The sequence below is a fragment of the Alosa pseudoharengus genome, unplaced genomic scaffold, assembly GCF_046254945.1.
Source record: "Alosa pseudoharengus isolate Yale_2024_CS ecotype anadromous, Long Island Sound unplaced genomic scaffold, YU_APseudo_1.1 YU_APseudo_1.1_scf_20, whole genome shotgun sequence".
Lineage (NCBI taxonomy): Eukaryota > Metazoa > Chordata > Actinopteri > Clupeiformes > Clupeidae > Alosa > Alosa pseudoharengus.
Genome location: NW_027468664.1, coordinates 4,953,817 through 4,972,612, shown reverse-complemented (window position 1 = coordinate 4,972,612; position 18,796 = coordinate 4,953,817). Strand labels below are relative to the sequence as shown.

The window sequence follows — 18,796 nt, the reverse complement described above, 5'->3', positions numbered from 1 at the left end:
GGTTAATGTTAAGGATGTCTGATTACTGCTAGAGTATGTCTTTTTAGTTTACTTTCCCCCACAGAGTCTGCCCAGGCCTGACTTTTATCCTTAGATGACTTATCTCAGAAAAAGACACACTGGTTCTCATCACTCTTACTTCTGGAAAAATAAGACGTCGAAGAGCCCAAATCTAATCCCCCGCACCCTGGTGTGATGTGCCGCAAGCGTTGTGGGACATCCGTTGAAGTTGAAGACTGCATTCTGTTTTCAGTGGGGAGAGGAGAGAAAGAAACCCAAACAAAACCGAAAACACACTCTTGACGTCAGCAGGCCGGGGAGAGTGAAAGTCAAGCACGCCTGGCTTAGCAGACTCTGTAGCCTGAGTCTTCTGAGCAGAGGACTGCTCATAATCTCTGCAGTTAAAGATGTATGATGACAGGATGTAATTTGAGACCAGTTAAGCCTGTTGTTTGTACATTGCTGTTGGGCTCATGCATTATTTAGTTATCATTTTCTTCTCACTGTTTTACAGAAAGCAGACTACCAGGCTGATAAATGGACTGAAATTGTCACTGGGTTCAATCCCTTTCTGCGCTTAGTTAGGGGATGTAATAGGTAGATAGTCAAATTTAGTTGGGTGTGACAACGCGTCCTTGCCTACAAGAGATGCTGTTATGACATGAGCAGAGCTTGTTAAAGGAGTCGTGCTTGACATCATTGAGTCTTAAAAACCAAGGAGCATGATGGAACGACAGTTTAAGGGCACGCAGTGTACCACGCTTGGCCACCGGAGGCAGCAGAGCATGATGTGCCATTGAGACCTTGCTTGTACAAAAAAAAACAGCAGTCAGTGAGAGGTCTTATGCGGATCTAGAAAGAACAGGGTACACAAGGCAGCTTTGGCTGACATTTACTAAATCTGGCTGTCCCCACTAGTATTTGATTTCATGACCTAAAATCACCTGTCACTGCCGTATCGCTTTCTCTTTCGCTCTCTTTGTTGTGGGCTTATCCGAGGTGTCTGACCCAACTGTGATGAGGTGAATGCTTGACTACACATCATCATTTCCTGAAGCCGCCAGCGGCTCTGGCTTCAGATGAAACGGTCGGTTTTCATCAGCGGCTTCCTGTTAATCAGAGCCAGATATCATTATTCACTCCTCATCTAATCATATGCCCCTCTCAGAGGCGTGGCTCAGCCATGCATTTCTCCTCCATCGATATCCTTAATCTGCTGTGCCATCCCTTATTTGAAGAGGCTATTGATTTGAGCAAATCATGTAGCTGAAAGGTTTAGTTATTGTTTTCTTTCCTTCATCATCTAAGTCAAGACTAATTCTGTTTTTGAAGGCCAATCTAATTTCTCGTTAGGCGATTTCTAAAGCATTCTAATTAAAGAGGATGCACCTGATGGGAAGGTATGGTTGTTTTTTAATATGGCAAAGTATTGACTGTCTGGAGATCTATATTGTAATTTACATCTTTTCAACATATAGATTCAGTCAAGATGAACTTGTAGAGGGAGTGTTTGCTCCAGTGGTGCTCATCTCTGGAGGCTTCTCCTGGGAGATGATAAATGGGCCCTGTTATTGGTGTTCTGTACTTATGCACCCAAAGGGAGATGGCCTCATTGAGAAATGATGCGAACCAGTGAGAGTGTGATTTTGTTAGAAATAAGATGTGGCGTAGGGTTCAGCGACTGAGCCTTATTCCGCCTCGTCCTCGCTCTCCGTTTTCTGCTCATCTCCAGGCTGGCTGTACTCGCCGGTGTTGCCCTGGCAACAGTGCCATGGTGGCTTGCGAGCTGGATCCTGCCGGTTGTTGGTCTGCTCTGCGGTCGTGAGTGACCACTGGCGGCTACCTTCCTCTCGTGCTTGCCTCGCCTCACCCCCTCTCTTCCATAGCACCCCCCTCACGGCACCTCTGACCTGAGCTGCCCAAGGCTGTCATTCGCTGCAGCGCTCCAGGGAGGGCCCAGAGGAACTGCGGCAGACGGGAGGAATGGCTCCAAATAGAAGAGTGAGTTGTGGGCTTGTCTTAGAGCAGTCCGTGGCGGCGAAAAATAAAGGCGATGGTGGCGGTAGCAGACTGGACAGTCTTGATGAATCACGCGAGGCCATGTTGAACGCCCTGCGGAGAGCCGGGAGTGGTCTGCGCTCTAATAGACCCTCTGGTGCCGACTGGGCACTGAGCCCCACTCAGGCCTCTGGGCCCAGGAGTTGTGGTGCAGAGGAGAGTTAATGGGAGTTAATGTAATTACGAGGGGAGGACTGCACTCTTGAGGGGAGGCACGGCACTCACGCTCGGCCTGCAGACGCAGGAGCACAGCCCCCACACGTCTTGCACAGCTCCCACACGTCTTGCCCAGCTCCCACACGTCTTGCCCAGCCACCTTAATTAATGGCCCTCACAGCAGCAGGTAGCGGAGCTCTCTCTCACTTACTCACTCTCACCTGCTCTCTCTCTCTCTCTCTCTCTCTCTCTCTCTCTCTCTCTCTCTCTCTCTCTCTCTCTCTCTCTCTCTCTCTCTCTCTCTCCTTACTCACTCTCACCTACTCTCTCTCTCTCTCTTTCTCTCTCTGTCTCTCTTTCTCACACACACACACACACACTCACACATACGCCCCCCCCCCCCCCCCACACACACACACACACACACACACACACACACACACACACACACACACACACTCCCACACACACACACACTCACACATGCATGCATACACTTCCTCTCTTTCACACATACACTTATTGCAATGGGCTTATCTCCTAACCCCCCTCCTCTTTATTCACCTCTTAAAGAAACTTGGTGTTTTGTTGCATCTTGTGCATTTGCTAACTGCAGTGCAACATGCTTGTGTCGGGCTCTTCCATTGTATTCACATTGGATGTAGTGGGAGACTGGTCCAGTGGTGCATGGACGCGTTTTATGATTATCATTTGAGATGAGAGTGAAAGTGGCATGTGAAAGCATGAGGGTGGGTGGAAACATTGTCCTTCATAGCTGCATCAGCCCGGTGTCACGAATGGCCTGCTTATTCCGCACCATGGCGTTCTTATCGTGTCAAAATGTCCTCTCTGCTCATTCCCAGTTCCTGTCCATTGATTGAGAAGGAACAGGATGCAGACTGTGGCTGGCGCAGTAGGCCTGCGGTGCGCTTATTTAGCGGCGGAGGAGAACACCGGCTCCTGCACAGGAAAGGTTTACTGTAAGCCCGACACTGAGTGCCTTTGACACATGCTCTGAACAGCTCTGCTGTAAACGGCACTCAAAGGATTTGCCCAGTGGAATCCCATGAATATGGAGTTGGCCTCTGTGCGTGTTTATGTATGTATGTGTGTGTGTGTCTGTGTGTCTGTTGTGTGTGTGTGTGTGTGTGTGTGTCTGTTGTGTCTGTTGTGTATGTCTGTGTCTGTGTGTGTCTGTTTGTGTCTGCGTGTGTGTGTGCGCGTGTGTGTGTCTGCCTGTCTGTGTGTGTGTGTGTGTGTGTGTGTGTGTGTGTGTGTGTGTGTGTGTGTGTGTGTGTGTGTGTGTGTGTGTGTGTGTGTGTGTGTGTGTGTGTGTGTGTGTGTGTGTGTGTGTGTGTGTGTGTGTGTGCACGCTCACAAGCCCGTGATCAAACGTGCGGATGCAGCCTAACCCCGGGCTCCTGTGTGGTAGCTGGCTAGACGGGGGCCTCCTGCTGTGAGTGGGAAATGCCTCTTGCTCTTCTCAGGGAAGAGGCTTCTGTGTCCCAGCACTCGGCAAGGCAGAGCGCAGGCAGCCCAGGTGGCAAACGCCGCCCGGCGAGGAGCAGGCTGAGCTCAGCACCAGGGCCTCTCTGGCCAGCCCGCCGGGAGCTGCAGTGGGGCAGGAGCACGCTGAGGTCCAGCAGGCCTCGGAGCTGCAGTGGGGCAGGAGCACGCTGAGGTCCAGCAGGCCTCGGGAGCTGCAGTGGGGCAGGAGCACGCTGAGGTCCAGCAGGCCTCGGGAGCTGCAGTGGGGCAGGAGCACGCTGAGGTCCAGCAGGCCTCGGGAGCTGCAGTGGGGCAGGAGCACGCTGAGGTCCAGCAGGCCTCGGGAGCTGCAGTGGGGCAGGAGCACGCTGAGGTCCAGCAGGCCTCGGGAGCTGCAGTGGGGCAGGAGCACGCTGAGGTCCAGCAGGCCTCGGGAGCTGCAGTGGGGCAGGAGCACGCTGAGGTCCAGCAGGCCTCGGAGCCGTTGGCTCTCTCACGAGGTCTCCCTTTTTCTTTTTTGCCAAAGTGCTCTTGACTCTCTGCTTTTCGATTGGAGGCTCTTAACACATGGTGCATGAAGAGCAGCTCACATCCCTCATAGATCCACACCCGGCTCCCACTCACGGGGCCCATTGACTGAGAGGTGGGGACTTGTGATGGCGGATTGAACGGTCACTGGTGTGGAACGCATCGCCTTGCCTTTAATGAGTATCGGTTTGTTCAGATCTCCCCATTTGGAGTGGCGAGCCAAGTGCTGATTTTAATGCAGGTCTGATTAACGCCCCTGATTTGCTCTAACGAGTTGTTAAGTGATTGCCTCGGTATGTCTTCTGACATGCGGTGGAGGGTATTTTTCTACTCTTCCTCTGCTTCAGTTGCTCATTGAGCGGATGGCTCTCCAGACCTCTTTAGGTGCTTGTGGAAAGTTTATAGGGACAGCGATGTAATTGTGTTAATGAACTTTTTTAGTCATGCGTGAACAATGTGTTCTCCGTTTTACAACTTTTTATCCGTCGAGTGTCTGTCTGTAGAAAATATATTCTATAGCTCCCTGGCTGAGCCAACCAAGTTTGCTGTGTGAAATATGCTTTGATGTCCAAGCAGTGACCTTAGATAAATCTGATTTTCAGGCTTAACATACGTTTTCTCATATAAAGATGTAAAACGCAGCGGAGCTGAGAATGATTTAGAGAAATTGTCCTGTCACGAAGTCATTCGTTTTCTCTGAGTAATCGTGGTTATTGAATATTTTTGGATTAAGTTAATTACTCTGCTATAAAAAGCCATAAATTGAATTTCTGCACAGATTCCTGCATTGAGAAATCGCTCTTTGTTCATTTTCATCAGTGGGATGTGTCATGCTTGACCTAACGCAATTTATAACAATTAAGAAAGTAATCAGTTTTAAGAAAAAAATATGCCACTCCATGCCTTGCAATCATCCATGTACACAGATTTGTAACTATAGAATTTCCCTTGCATATTTATCAGTTGATGCTGGCTCAATGTACAGCTTAATTGTCAGCCTGTGCCTAGAATGTCTTAAGAACTTCTCATTACTGTATGGCTAATGATTTTACTGAGTCTCCAGATAACCACAAATTAATTCCTTAATGGACTGATCTGCCCTCATATTTCACACTCTGGAAACTTTCCTTTTCCAGCCTCTGATAATAGCAGCTCTTTTGAAGCCTGCCTCCCTCTTCACTTCCTCCTGCCAAAGTGGTGAATCATGGGATAAGACGTGTCACACAATGGAAGTTGTTGACGGTGCTGTAAAGAGCATTCTCGTGTCAAACACGCCGCACAGCTCCTCCACGTCCCATTTCATTCAAAATATATAACGCCGCCGGACCACGGTCTGAAAACGCCTGCCTGCTTTGGCACCAAGCAACCATAAAAAGCCCAGAAACATTCCCCGAAACGATCTGCTCACTTGCTCCAATTACCATGGTTACAAGGCAAGGGAGCAGTATCTGAGAGCTAAACATTGATGATTTGTGTAGTTGTGTGTTTTAAGTGGCGTCCAGAGAGAGGGCTGCTTTCTTATTGGAGTGCTCTGAAATCCTCTGCTCGGTGGAGAAGGCGAAGGTGTGGGCTGTAAAAGGCAGAAGGGGCCCCTCTAACGCCTGGGGGAACCTGGAGAAGAGTGCTTTAAGGTGGAGGTTTGCTGGATGACACTCTGGAGGGGACTGAAGTAAAGCCATTTCTCTTCTAGTTTTCATTTTTCTCCCCCCCCACCCCCCCCTCCTCGTCTCCCCCAGCCCGCCGCCTGAGATCACAGTGTCACAAGGTTGGCAGTGCAGTGGACATTTTATTCTAGCTCAGATCTAGTGGCTGCAGTTTAGAGGAAAGGCTCCGAGATTCAGACGGTCCTTGGCATTTTGCTCCGTGCTCTATTAAATAAACTGGCTGTAATAATGGGATTTCAAAGCCATTATCTGCTCCAGACATATGGCGGCTCTTGAGATTTACTTTCCCTTTGTTTTCCTTTGTGTCGCGCGCACACAAAACCCTGATTGCTCCGCTCGGCTCCCGGCACCTAAAAGCGTCCGTCTGAAGGAACGCAGAATAGGTGCACGAGGACAACGATTGGTATCACTTGCACCGTTAATAGAGCCTTGGTGCTTTCATGCATTTCAGATGCTTGTTTAATTTTTGATCTAAGAACTAAGTGATCGAGATAAGAGAAGGTTCTCCTCCAAGGATTGTCCACGGCTCCTTCTGGACAGGTTTAGCACAAATGTTAATAAAAGCATATGTAATCAGGGATCCTGATTGCAGCCAGTTTTCTTGGTTGTTTTGTGAGTCTTGTTGCAGGACGGTCGGCCCACCTGTCCATCTGCATTGTGCTATGGGGGAACTTGAACACACACAGTCCAATCAGGCACAGGGGCAGCCTTTCTGATTGTGCCCAATCGCCCAGTCCCCAGCCCACAGCCACCCCCCCCCCCCCCTTTAGCCGTCCTGCTCATCACATCCAGATGAATATTTCCATACGCCGCAGATGGATCCACACCTTGCATTTCACGCAGTGCCACTCTTACATTGTAATTATGCTCCGAGGACTCATTTTCTGGTGTGTTAGAACAACAAGTTTGCCAAGCAGATTCCATATTAATTATCCACGGCTTCAATTACACCTCTATGGAATCCATTTAATACTCATTAGGCAACGCGGGGTGACGTGGCTGTTGTGTGTAATTGGGCCCAGTTGGTCAGATTACGGTGTCCATGATGAAACCATTGTCTGATTGACCTCTGGAGCGTGGGGCTGAAGTGGAGCCGCTCTCTCTTGGCCGGGTTACGAGTCGCTCGTGGGCTCGCGGCTCGCCACTCTTCCCCCCCGATCCGGTGGGCAGAAGGCTTGTCCCTAGGCAGATGGCAGGGCTGCGGAGCTGTCGGCTCGTTTGATGCCGGTTGGCATGGCCGAGCACTTCTCACAGCTGTGCGTGCCCCGGTGCCGCGGGGGGAGCCTACCCTGTGCCCAGGTACACAGGAAAGCAGCCTGCGGCCAACAGGAACCTCTGACCGCGGCCAGCAAGACTCCTCACTCCAGATGGACAGAGCTGCGTGAGGCTGAGCACAGAGGGCTGCTCTGGTCACCCAGCAGATAAATAGAGACAAAAGCCAGAGACACCAAATAAAATGTCTCTTCTGCAGAATGGGCCATTTCTTTTAGGACTACACTACGCCATGAAAGAACTTGAAAGATCTCACTCCTCTTTTCATTTGATTGTTTGATTGTGTGTGTGCGTGTGTGTGTGCGTGTGCGTGTGCGTGTGCGCGTGCGCGTGCGTGTGCGCGTGCGTGCGTGTGTTTTGCTAAGACGAGCGCTCGTGTGGCTGGGAGAATGAGGCCACTGGCAGCCTGTGCTAATTAATAACTTGTGTATGGTAGCCTTGGGAGTGTCCCCTGAGCACTGCGCAGGTGTCCCTGCTGAGCCACAACTCCAACTACTGCTAGCAGGCAGCCGTGCTCCAATTAGACTTATCCAAACATACAGGCCACGCTGCACCAGAAATGCACCCAGAATAAAAAGAAACATACAATCGCATTCTTTTTCGAGGAGCTCCCAGGGTTGTTGGGTTTTCTGTGGTGGCCCGTGTGCACTGGTGGGGGCCGTTACGCTGCTGTGTGAGAGTGCAGCCACAGCATGGCTGTGAGTGTCACAGGATGGACTCTGGCTGGAAATGATCAGAGGAAAGGTTAATGAACAAAGAGGATCAATGTTTCTGTTTGTGTACGTGTGTGTGTGTGTGTATGTGTGTGTGTTTGTATATGGGAGTACACATGTAGCTGCTGCATAGAGATTTTCCTCCACTGCTCCTCCGGGTCCAGTCCTTCTGCTCCCCCAGTGCGCTACCCGTGTCACCTTGCTGCTGTTACAGCACTGTTTCCATGGGCAACGGGCATTCCCATGTGAATATGCTTGGACAGATGGCGGGATGGTGCCCTCAAAGAGGGCCTTTCAGTAAGGAGTTCTCAGTTTATACTTTATTTATTTATTTTTTCGAGCATTTCACTGATGCCTCTTCTCAAAATGTGAGCGTGTGTGTGTGATCCCTCCTAGCGCCCACTCTTGTGTATTTTGTCACCGAGCACATGAACCATGATGCACACATTACTTCCACAGTCTTGTTGCAGCTCTGACCCACTTCCTTTGTTGGTTAGTGTTGTCCAGTTAAATCAAATCTGCCACGTGCTGACTCACCTCCGTAATGATGCTGTTAGTGAGTGTGTTGGGATGAGGAATCGAGCTGTTGCCTCCACGTGTGCCCAAGCACTGGTGACTCACACTATCCTCTATTAATGGATGCTGTGTGTGGGTGTGTCTGCGAATATGTGTGTGTGTTACCTGGCCATTTGAGATGCAAAGCCATGTAGCGGCTGTTGCTGTACAGACTGGATGATGGACTTGCCACTGGGGCGTAGTAACCTCTCTGACCACAGGAGGAGCTGTTGTTTTATGCATGCCACACTGACTCCTCAGTAACACCCTCTCTCTTAAGTCTTTCTCACCCCCTCTCTCTTTCCTTCCCTCTCTCTCACCTCATCTCTCTCTTTCTCTCTCTCTCTCTCTCCCCCCCAGACTCTTTCTCTTTCTCTCTCTTTCTCTCTCTCTCTCTCCCCCAGTCTATCTCTCTCTCTCTCTCTCTCTCTCTCTCTCTCTCTCTCTCTCTCTCTCTCTCTCTCTCTCTCTGTGTCCGTGTCCTTGTTTTCTGATGAGTAAGAGTGCAGCTGGATGATGTTGTGCTCTAAGAGTCCTTGCCAGATTCCAGACGTTATTGCTGCATTACTGTAGTTGCTCCTCCAGCTGGGGACTCCTGCACCTCACTCCACCACTGGAGCCGCACAAGACCAGTGGGGCCACTGACTGAACAATGGGTGGGAGGCATTTTAACACACTCCATGTTTTTCACAAAAGCATCACAGTCCTTGGATTCAGTTGAGATCCCTCTCGCTACTGGATTCAGCCCTTTGTAGTATCCCTCAGCCTTGTGTGTGTGTGTGTGTGTGTGTGTGTGTGTGTGTGTGTGTGGTGTGTGGGTTATGGCATCCTAAAAAACTCTATGCCTGCCTGTGTGTGTGTGTGTGGTGAGTGGGATTCAGGCCTGGCACCATATGCGTACTCTCTCTGCCTGGCCTGTCAATCTGAGCATGTTCACCGCACCTCGCAGTTCTACTGGCGTTGCCAAGGAGACTGAGAAGAGCTGGCAGGGCCCTGTTTAATATGAAAGATGTGAAGTTTTCAAAGGCTTCACTACCACTACACAGACTCACCTGAGAGGCCAGGGAGGTTTGCCTCCCGTGTGTGTGTGTGTGTGTGTGTGTGTGTGTGTGTGTGTGTGTGTGTGTGTGTGTGTGTCCCCTAGGGTAGATGGGGAATATTGAGGGAAGCCATTAAGCTTTCTTGTTGTCAATATATGCCAGTAGTAAGGAACTAGCCACTAGAAGTGTGAATAAGCAAATCTAAATGTTAGGAATGGAATAAAACAGTAGGGGAATGAGTTAGTAGGTAACTGTGTACCAGGTGTCTCCCGCAGGTAGCTCCCCTCCTGATTCTGAGTAGCTTTTCAAAAGGCTCAAGCAAAATTTTCATAAATCTGTTAAAAATCCTATCAAATCAAATTCACAGTCTAAAAACAGGAGTTGAAAGGAGCCTTAAAACCCATACGAAGCTTATTCAGCTGTTTTGGGTGGAGATAAGCTATGTCAATACATGCTACTACTAATACATAATAAAACAAATAAAACACCAGTTGTTCTCAGCCATTTTCATTTAGGCTAGTTTAGCTCTGGGAGGAGAGAGGCTGGAGATCCCTGCTGTATACACTAGTGGGACAGTTAGCACAACACACAGCTTTAAGGCCCATTCACACCAAGAACGATAACGATAACTATAACCATAACGATAAAATCGTTCACACTGAACAACGATAAACAAAGTCTCTCCTTGTGTTAATGAATGTGACGGTTAAAATTCTATGGGTTCTGATTGGCTATTAGCTTTTTATCGTTCTGAAAATCGCTCTGAAAGTGATCCCCAACGATATCGTTCTTCATGTCGTTATCGTTATAGTTTATTTGTGAACGTCGTCATTCATATTAACGAGAACGATATATATTTATAGTTATCGTTATCGTTATCGTTCTTGGTGTGAATGGGCCTTTAATGTAGGTTTCCTGGCCATTCACTAGCTCTGGTCTGTATATGTATCGTCTATATTGTATGAGTGCTCCGGTTTCAAGCACATGAAAGCAGTAGATTCAGCCGATCTGCTTTTCATTGTTGGCTACCGCCTGTACGTATGGCTTGCTCTGCATCCGCACGGGCTCATCTAGCAGTGCATAATGCTGTCTGTAGTTCTCCTCATTTTGATCGCTCTGGATGCAAGGCAGGCCGAATGCTGCCTCTTGCCAAAACCTACGGCAATAATAGCCGGGAATATCCATGAATGTGACAATCAGTTTTCAATACTGCCTGCAGACGCGGCCTACGCACCGCTGTGGCAGCGGGAAGCCAGGAGCTCAGCTGAATGTCTAAGGAATGCCAATTTACGTGTGTGTGTGTGTGTGTGTGTGTGTGTGTGTGTGTGTGTGTGTGTGTGTGTGTGTGTGTGTGTGTGTGTGTGTGTGTGTGTGTGTGTGTGTGTGTGTGTGTGTGTGTGTGTGTGTGTGTGTGTGTGTGTTTGCGGGGCCCCTGCTGTGTGGTGGTGGCCCCCTTGCTAACACTGCGTCTCCATCCATCCCTCCCTCTTCGTCTCCCTCTCTCCCTCCCTCCCTTCCTCTTTGTTCTGGCCCCTTTTTTGCAGAGGAAGAGGTGGAAAATTTCGATGTTTCCAGCCTGCAGGAGGACGCTCTGCGGAACATCGAGGCGGACAGCTTCTGGTGCATGAGCAAGCTGCTGGACGGCATTCAGGTAAATTGATTCCCCCTCTGCCAGTGCGCTGGGCTGATTAAATTCACGCCGTGTGTGTGTGTGCGTGTGAAGCACCTCTGGGAAAGCACGACTGGTCCTTGGTCCTTGCTTGTGTGTGTGTGTGTGTGTGTGTGTGTGTGTGTGTGTGTGTGTGTGTGCGGAGGGGCCACTGTGTGAGTGTATAAGTGTATGATGCAGAGCAGGAGTCCCTCTGTGCGTTAGTGTCCCATCCTGTCTTGCTCAGTCTCTTGGTCTCTCCAGGAGTAAAGCGCATGATGAATAATCCCCGCTGTGCTGTCGTCACTTTCAGCCGGTTTTGCTCCAAAAGCTCAGTTTAGAACAAATCGCCACTGGAACAGCACAAACCCCCCTACCCCACCCCCAAACACACATACACACACACACACTTTTGCTCTAATTGATTTAAAGCCATAGAACATGTGTGTTGGTTTGGTACGCCTGATGTATCGTGCCCCAGGCACCACTGCTGCCAGGTACAGTAGGTGCTTGACTTGTGGCTTGAGGTATCACCTATCACATGTAAAGTGCTGCTCTGTACAAACAGACAAACAGCCCTATTTGCAGGTGGCTTCGCCAGAGAGTTGGGTCTGGGGCTTTTTGCTGGCATTGTGTAAAGATCATAAAGTGATGATGGCAGAGAAAGCACAGTTGCTAATTTATTTTTATTTTTTTGCCTGCTTGTTCTCAATCAGAAGCCTGCTTGCTAAACACCTACACACATATCTATGCCCTGGCACTCAGAGAGATATAGGAGAGATCTTTCACACACACACACACACACACTTGCAAACACTCACACTCCTTCAAACACACACACACACACACACACACACACACACACACACACACACACACACACACACATAGCCCCTTCCACTCAGACGGCATTTGTATTCGCGGGCTCACCCTTTCTTGCCAGCAGTAGATTAAAATGCACTCCCAGTCACAGAACCTTTTGTGGCGTTTTGTCTCTAATTACTGCAGTAATTTGTGTGTACAAAGCAGATTCTCATAGGCGCTAATGATTTTCTCCTCATTGTTTTCTTTCACAACTTCACAGTGAAGAGCATTTGCTCTCAGGTTGTTTGTGAGTGAGATTTTTATTTGGTGTGTGTGTGTTTTATTTGAGCTCGCGCAGATGCTCGGTAGTTTCTGAGAGCTAGCTGGCTGCCAAAGAACTGGTCATGGCTGGTTGCTTTCACTTGACCTGTATGCACAGGAAGTAAAAAAGACACCCACAATATTGTCTAGATAGAGACATACTATACTTTTCAAGTGAGCTGGGACCAGTCATAATTTGATGGTCAGGCTGTTGGAGACTGGTGATGTTTTTCCAGCGTAGCAATGGGAGAAAAGAGCTGTGTTGTTTTTTGGGGGGTTATTACTATATTTTTTTTATGCATCTGTTATATTTTTTTGAGTGTTAATGGAAGCTTTCAAGCCTGGCCTCTTTCTTGGCACAGGCATTTTCACTGGTGGCAATGATGCACTATGAGCTCTACTGGTTATTTAGTTGAATCAAAAGACTCTTAGCTGCCGGTTAGTCCCTTAAGAGAGCACACCATTCAAGCGTGTGTGTGTGTGTGTGTGTGTGTGTGTGTGTGTGTGTGTGTGTGTGTGTGTGTGTGCCCGCCCGCGTGTTTTGGAATAAGAAAGGTTGTGCTACTTAGCACCCCCCTCTACCCTACATAACACATTCCCAATTGTGCCGCGCTGCCAGGATGGTCTCCAGGGTCGCTGGATAAAAACACCAGAACAACACAGCTTCTGTCTTCTCCTACCTGCCCTCACTTCCCAATGAGAAACTCTTGTTCTTACACACACACACACACACACACACATATACACTCACACACACACACACACACACATATACACTCACACACACACCAGTAAACACACACACACACACACACACACACACACTCACAAACACACTCACAAACACAGCATGCAGTCTCCCTTTCCAGGCTGACCTCTATGAATGTGCAGGTGCGTGTAGTACTAATCCTCCCTGGCCATGCTTAAAACGTGATTGCAGTGACAGACGGGAGGCACAGCGTTTACAGGCTCTGGCCCCTCCCCGGGGACGCCGACAAACAGCACTCAATCAGTGATAAATTAGGCTTCCCTGGCAAACACCGAACCACTCCCCCGTGCATCGCAAAAACACACACACAACAGCAGATAAATAAAAAAAAGAAAAGTCTGACAGGAACGTCAGGGCACCAGCTGTTGGAGAGGATGAGTGACGGGCCCCTGGCGTCGCTCAGAGCCCCTGGACTGCCGGAGCACTTCCATGCTGCTGCCGCCTCCGTGCGCCGCGCCTCGCCGGGTCCAGAGCCAAGCGCGAGCCCTGGGGTCACCCCGCCAGAGAAGCCCCCTCCCTGATTAACGGCGCCGGGTGATCTGTCAACAGACGTGCAGGCTCAGATGAAGAGAGGACCCTCCTGACTCCGCCGCCTCTTGGGGGAGGCACGGAAAGTGAGAGCTACAGTAGCAGTTGCTGCTGCTGCTTCCTTTTGAATGCATATGGCGGTGTCAAATCTGAATGCCAAACCACTTTGCGGAGTTTGAATAGCACATTGTGGGTGTAGTTCCCCAAACACAGGCATGAAAACTCCTCACCTTTTGGCGAAATTCGCCATTTTGAATCCAAAATAGGGGACTTACGTGGTTCGCGCAGATCCGATGAGAAAATATTGTGTGTGTGGGGGGTTGGGGGGGGGTATGGGGTTACAACTGAGTTTACAACTCACGCGCAGATGCGAACGCATCTTGATGCGTTGTAAGACAAGAGCCCAATTAAAAACTTGTCTGATCCAGTAATGATTATGTGAATGCAGCCCCTATGCATTTCGCTTATTAAACAGTGGAAGCTAATTTTTTCCGCGGATGCAACGCGAACAGAACGCTTGCGCTGGAATAGCCTCCCTGTCTGTGTGACTACAGATATATGCGTCTGCAATGTCAGCTGGAATGTGAGCCCGGCGAGGAGAGATGCTTATTGATGTCACACGTGGGCTAGTTGAAACTTTCAACTTCTGTCAGAAAAAGACGTTGAGATTGGTGTAGTAACGTAGCATAGGCTGTTAATGTTAGCGATATTGGACAGAAATATAGACATAACGAGTTCATTTGATGAAGAATACGTGCAGTTTGAGCCATCTAGATCGACAAAAGGTGAAGCAAATAGGCATACTTATCAGTATAGCAAAGGGTAATGTGAATAACTAAATAGTTGAATTAAATGCTCCTAAACTGGGCTGGTGCGTTTTGTCGAGTTCAGAGACAAAAGCAGTGTTTGACAGGGTAATGCTGTCTTTTAAGAAATGTCCAGTGGCCTGATCAGTAGGCCTAGTCTGTGTCTACAGGGTTTAACATGTAATGTGAACACTGTTCACACAATTTATTGGTTGGTTAAACACACTAGCACAATGTCACAATCTGTAAGTAGCCTAGGCTGCAGGTTAAAACATTTCAAACCAATTTTACAAATTAAAGCCTAGTCTACCCTACCCAAGTTTATTTATTACCTGGGTTGGTCCAACAAATATTCTGACTTATCTTATTCAGACTTATTCTAATAGTCTGCTATGAAGTGTCCATTAGGCCTATGAAATCTTTAGAAATGTCAGATAACTTCAGGCACAAAGAAATAAATAAATAAAGAAAACAAACTCATGTAGATTACTGAGGAGGAGGGAAGGGCCAGGCTGAAGCATGTTGCCAAACAGCGCAAGTCGGCCCCTTCACACTTAGGCCCAAGCCAAAAAGATGAAAATAAAGGTATTTTTTTTGTAAAAATTAGTCATTTTTTAGTTTGTTTTCTTTATAAATCTCTGGTTTTAGGCAACTTCATACTCCAGGGAAGCTATGCACTATTGGCAACAATGTCACTCGTGCTTGTTTTGCTATGAAACGGCCATTTCCCTCTTTGCGCGCCCTTCTCACCTTTTTCACCCCTGACCCGTTTTCATGCCTGCAAACAAAGTGCTCCTGAGCAGTGCAGGGCTTTGGCTCTGCATAGTGTGGCCCCTCAATAAGCATCGGACAGACTCATGTCAGCACTGCTGCAGTGGATTACTCCAACCTCTCTGTGGAAATAACAGCATTACAGCAGTGCTGTGCAGCTGGGGTGGAGCTACAGACAGATTAGAAGAGAGACAATATATTGTGTGTGAGTGTGAGTGTGTAGAGTGTGTGTATTTGCCGACATGCGAGTGTATTTGTGGCCGGCAAGCTGATGTTGCTGTGCGGGTTCTGGCTGGCCTCAGAGGAAGTGTAATATTGAGTGAAGTTAAACACTGGCAGTGACAGGTTTAGAACAGCTCATGACAGCAAGACCCTTGGGAGAGAGCTGCCTCTAATTACAGCTGCCTGTCTTCACAGCCAGCCTCACTCACTCTCTCTCTCTCTCTCTCTCTCTCTCTCTCTCTCTGTCTCTCTCTGTCTCTCACTCTCTCTCTCTCTCTCTCTCTCTCTCTCTCTCTCTCTCTGTCTCTCTCTGTCTCTCTCTGTCTCTCAGTCTGTCTCTCTGTTTCTTTCTCATTCTCTTTTGCCCTCTTTCTCTCTCTCCATTTCTCTGCTTCTCTCTCTCTCTGTATCTTCTCTGTCTCACTCTCTTTTTTGCCCTGCTTCTCTCTCTCTGTTTCTCTTTGTGTTTCACACTCTCTTTCACACTCTCTCTCTCCATCCGCCCTTCTATCTTTTGACATCCTCTCTTTCCACTCGTACTCTTCTCTTTTCTGTCTATGTCTGTCTTTTCATTCATATCCCTACCTCCCTAGGCTCCTAGCACCTCCCCTCCCCAACTCACTCACTCACTCACTCACTCACTCACTCACTCACTCACTCACTCACTCACTCACTCACTCACTCACTCACTCACTCCCTCTCTCACTCTCTCTCACTCTCTCACTCACTCACTCACTCACTCACTCCCTCACTCCCTCACTCTCTCACTCCCTCACTCAATTCAATTCAATTCAACAAGCTTTATTGGCATGAATGTAAATTTTACAGTGTTGCCAAAGCATTCAATACAACAATAATAGTAATATAGATAATAATAATACAAATAATAATGATGATAATAATAATAATAATAATAATAATAATGAAAATAACACCTGGCTTTTAAATGAACAGAAAAAAAATAAAAAAAATAAAAATAAAAAAAACTATGGATTATTATGTTATTGATCATGTAACATGGGCTGTTCTCTCAGGATGTGGCAGGATTGGATGTACTCAGCAGCTAGGTGGACACAACTGTCTACTTCCCCCAGGAGGAATGAGAATGCACTCTCTCTCTCACTCTCTCACTCTCACTCTCACTCTCTCACTCTCTCACTCACTCACTCCAAAGTTCATCTCTCACTACAAAAAGATCCTTCCAGATAAGGCTCATCATGAGCCTGCGGGCCACCTGTTATTTGCGTGGAGAGTGTATGCCGTTGTCTCAGCATGGCTGGCTGCTCCTCCCTGCAGCCAGAGTGCAGCACCTGGCTCCCTACTCTCACTCTCCCCCGCCCCTCCTCCAATCACCTGGCTCCCTACTCTCTCTGACAGAGCGGCAGTGTAGGGTTATGGTGGCTGGACAGTGCGGTGTGCGGCAGTGTAGGGTTATGGTGGCTGGACAGTGCGGTGTGCGGCAGTGTAGGGTTATGGTGGCTGGACAGTGCGGTGTGCGGCAGTGTAGGGTTATGGTGGCTGGACAGTGCGGTGTGCGGCAGTGCAGGGCTATGGTGGCTGAAGAGTGCGGTGTGCGGCAGTGTAGGGTTATGGTGGCTGGACAGTGCGGTGTGCGGCAGTGTAGGGTTATGGTGGCTGGACAGTGCGGTGTGCGGCAGTGTAGGGTTATGGTGGCTGGACAGTGCATGACAGAGCGGCAGTGTAGGGTTATGGTGGCTGAAGAGTGCGGTGTGTGTCAGTGTAGGGTTATGGTGGCTGGACAGTGCGGTGTGCGGCAGTGTAGGGTTATGGTGGCTGGACAGTGCGGTGTGCGGCAGTGTAGGGTTATGGTGGCTGGACAGTGCGGTGTGCGGCAGTGTAGGGTTATGGTGGCTGAAGAGTGCGGTGTGCGGCAGTGTAGGGTTATGGTGGCTGGACAGTGCGGTGTGCGGCAGTGTAGGGTTATGGTGGCTGAAGAGTGCGGTGTGCGGCAGTGTAGGGTTATGGTGGCTGGGATGGCAACACCATGAGGATTTACAGGAGAGAGGGAGCGAGAGATGGAAGCCAGCCCAGGCATGCACACGTGTTGTCAGACCAGAGGAGGGCCACAGAGCTCACACACTCTCACACGCCAGCAGACCAGCGCTGTGATGGCCTGCACTCAACCGCACTTTTTCCCCCTTTTTCTCTCCGTGCTCATTTCTTTTTAATTTGCTTCTACTCATCTGTCATTTTTCATATTCCTCCATTTGCATCTTCGCTCAGCCCCCATCCCCTCCCCTTCCCCCTCATGGCCTGAGGGCTGCAGCTGTTGCTAATCTCCAGTTGTAATGCACACACACACACACACACACACACACACACACACTCACACACTCACACACACACACACACACACACACTCACACACTCACACACTCACACTCCCTCTCTCAAGGAAGGAAAACAAATATCGACTCAAATAAAAAAGCCACATTAAGCCCATCTGTGGTATCCAGATGGAAATTGGTGTGTTTTTCCTCATTCAAATGTCTCAGATAGTGTTGCTGTTATTGCATGATTTTGTTCAGTTAAGATTTACCTTACGCAGCGTCATTTTGTTTTACACAGACTTTCATTAAGGACTAAATATATGAAAGGAGGCGTTGCACGTGCCGACGCTTGGTCATTCACTTAATGCCTCGTATTGAGGAGACCATCAGCCAAGTCAATTGGCGATACTCACATTACTCTCCGTGCAGTATCTCACCACTGGGAACTAAGCCCACGCCTACCCAGCATCCTCTGCGGTAGTATAAATTGTCCTGCCTGGCGCAGTAAGGTTAACATTCTTCTCCGAGACCCCCCACCCTCTACTCCATCAGCCCGCGGATCATAGGGGGGTTTAACGGGTATGAGCTGAAGGATCACAAACTAATTAAGGTCATCGAGGAGTTCAGCCCCTTTAAAATTGTTTATAAACCATTAGGGGGAAACGCGTGCTCCCTGGCGTCCCGCACATAATTAGAGCCAAGGTCAGGGAAACAGCCGCACACATTTCCTGCAGCAGGGCGGGCATGCCCAGATATGCTGCTGTGGACAGAATGCTCTGGCATTTACACTAGGGCAAACGTGGGCTTTTATTCATTTCCTAAATAAATAGGCCCCTCTGGAGGCCCCGTGTCAGAGAAATGCACCTTCAGTGATATTAATGAGCTCCCTGCTTATTTAGCCCATTTTTTTAAACCACATGCTAACTAAAGGAGAAAAGAAATGGAACCGTTTACCCCAGGGCTCTCTGGGGGTTCCTGTGTATGGCTGATGATACCACCACCAAACAGGGGCCAACCGGCAGCGAAGTAGGTCTGCCTGAGAACTCTAATGCCCTCCTTTTTTAAACGTTTTTGTTTATTTATTTGTTTATTTTCTTTGTCTCTTCTGCCAGTGTCTGCCTCATTTCCCTCGCCCAAAATCTGGCTCCTGTTGATGTGATGG

General features: G+C 48.8%; 1 protein-coding gene across 3 annotated transcripts in view; it reads left to right on the top strand.

Annotated features, from left to right (window-relative positions):
- Window positions 1-18,796, top strand: part of tbc1d22a (TBC1 domain family, member 22a) — a 102,154-nt gene that overhangs the window by 26,411 nt on the left and 56,947 nt on the right. For all 3 annotated transcript variants that reach the window (XM_076296295.1, XM_076296296.1, XM_076296294.1), the window contains one exon: window positions 11,019-11,125. In XM_076296295.1, the coding sequence (XP_076152410.1) occupies window positions 11,019-11,125 (107 nt within the window). The remainder of the gene's footprint in view (window positions 1-11,018; window positions 11,126-18,796) is intronic.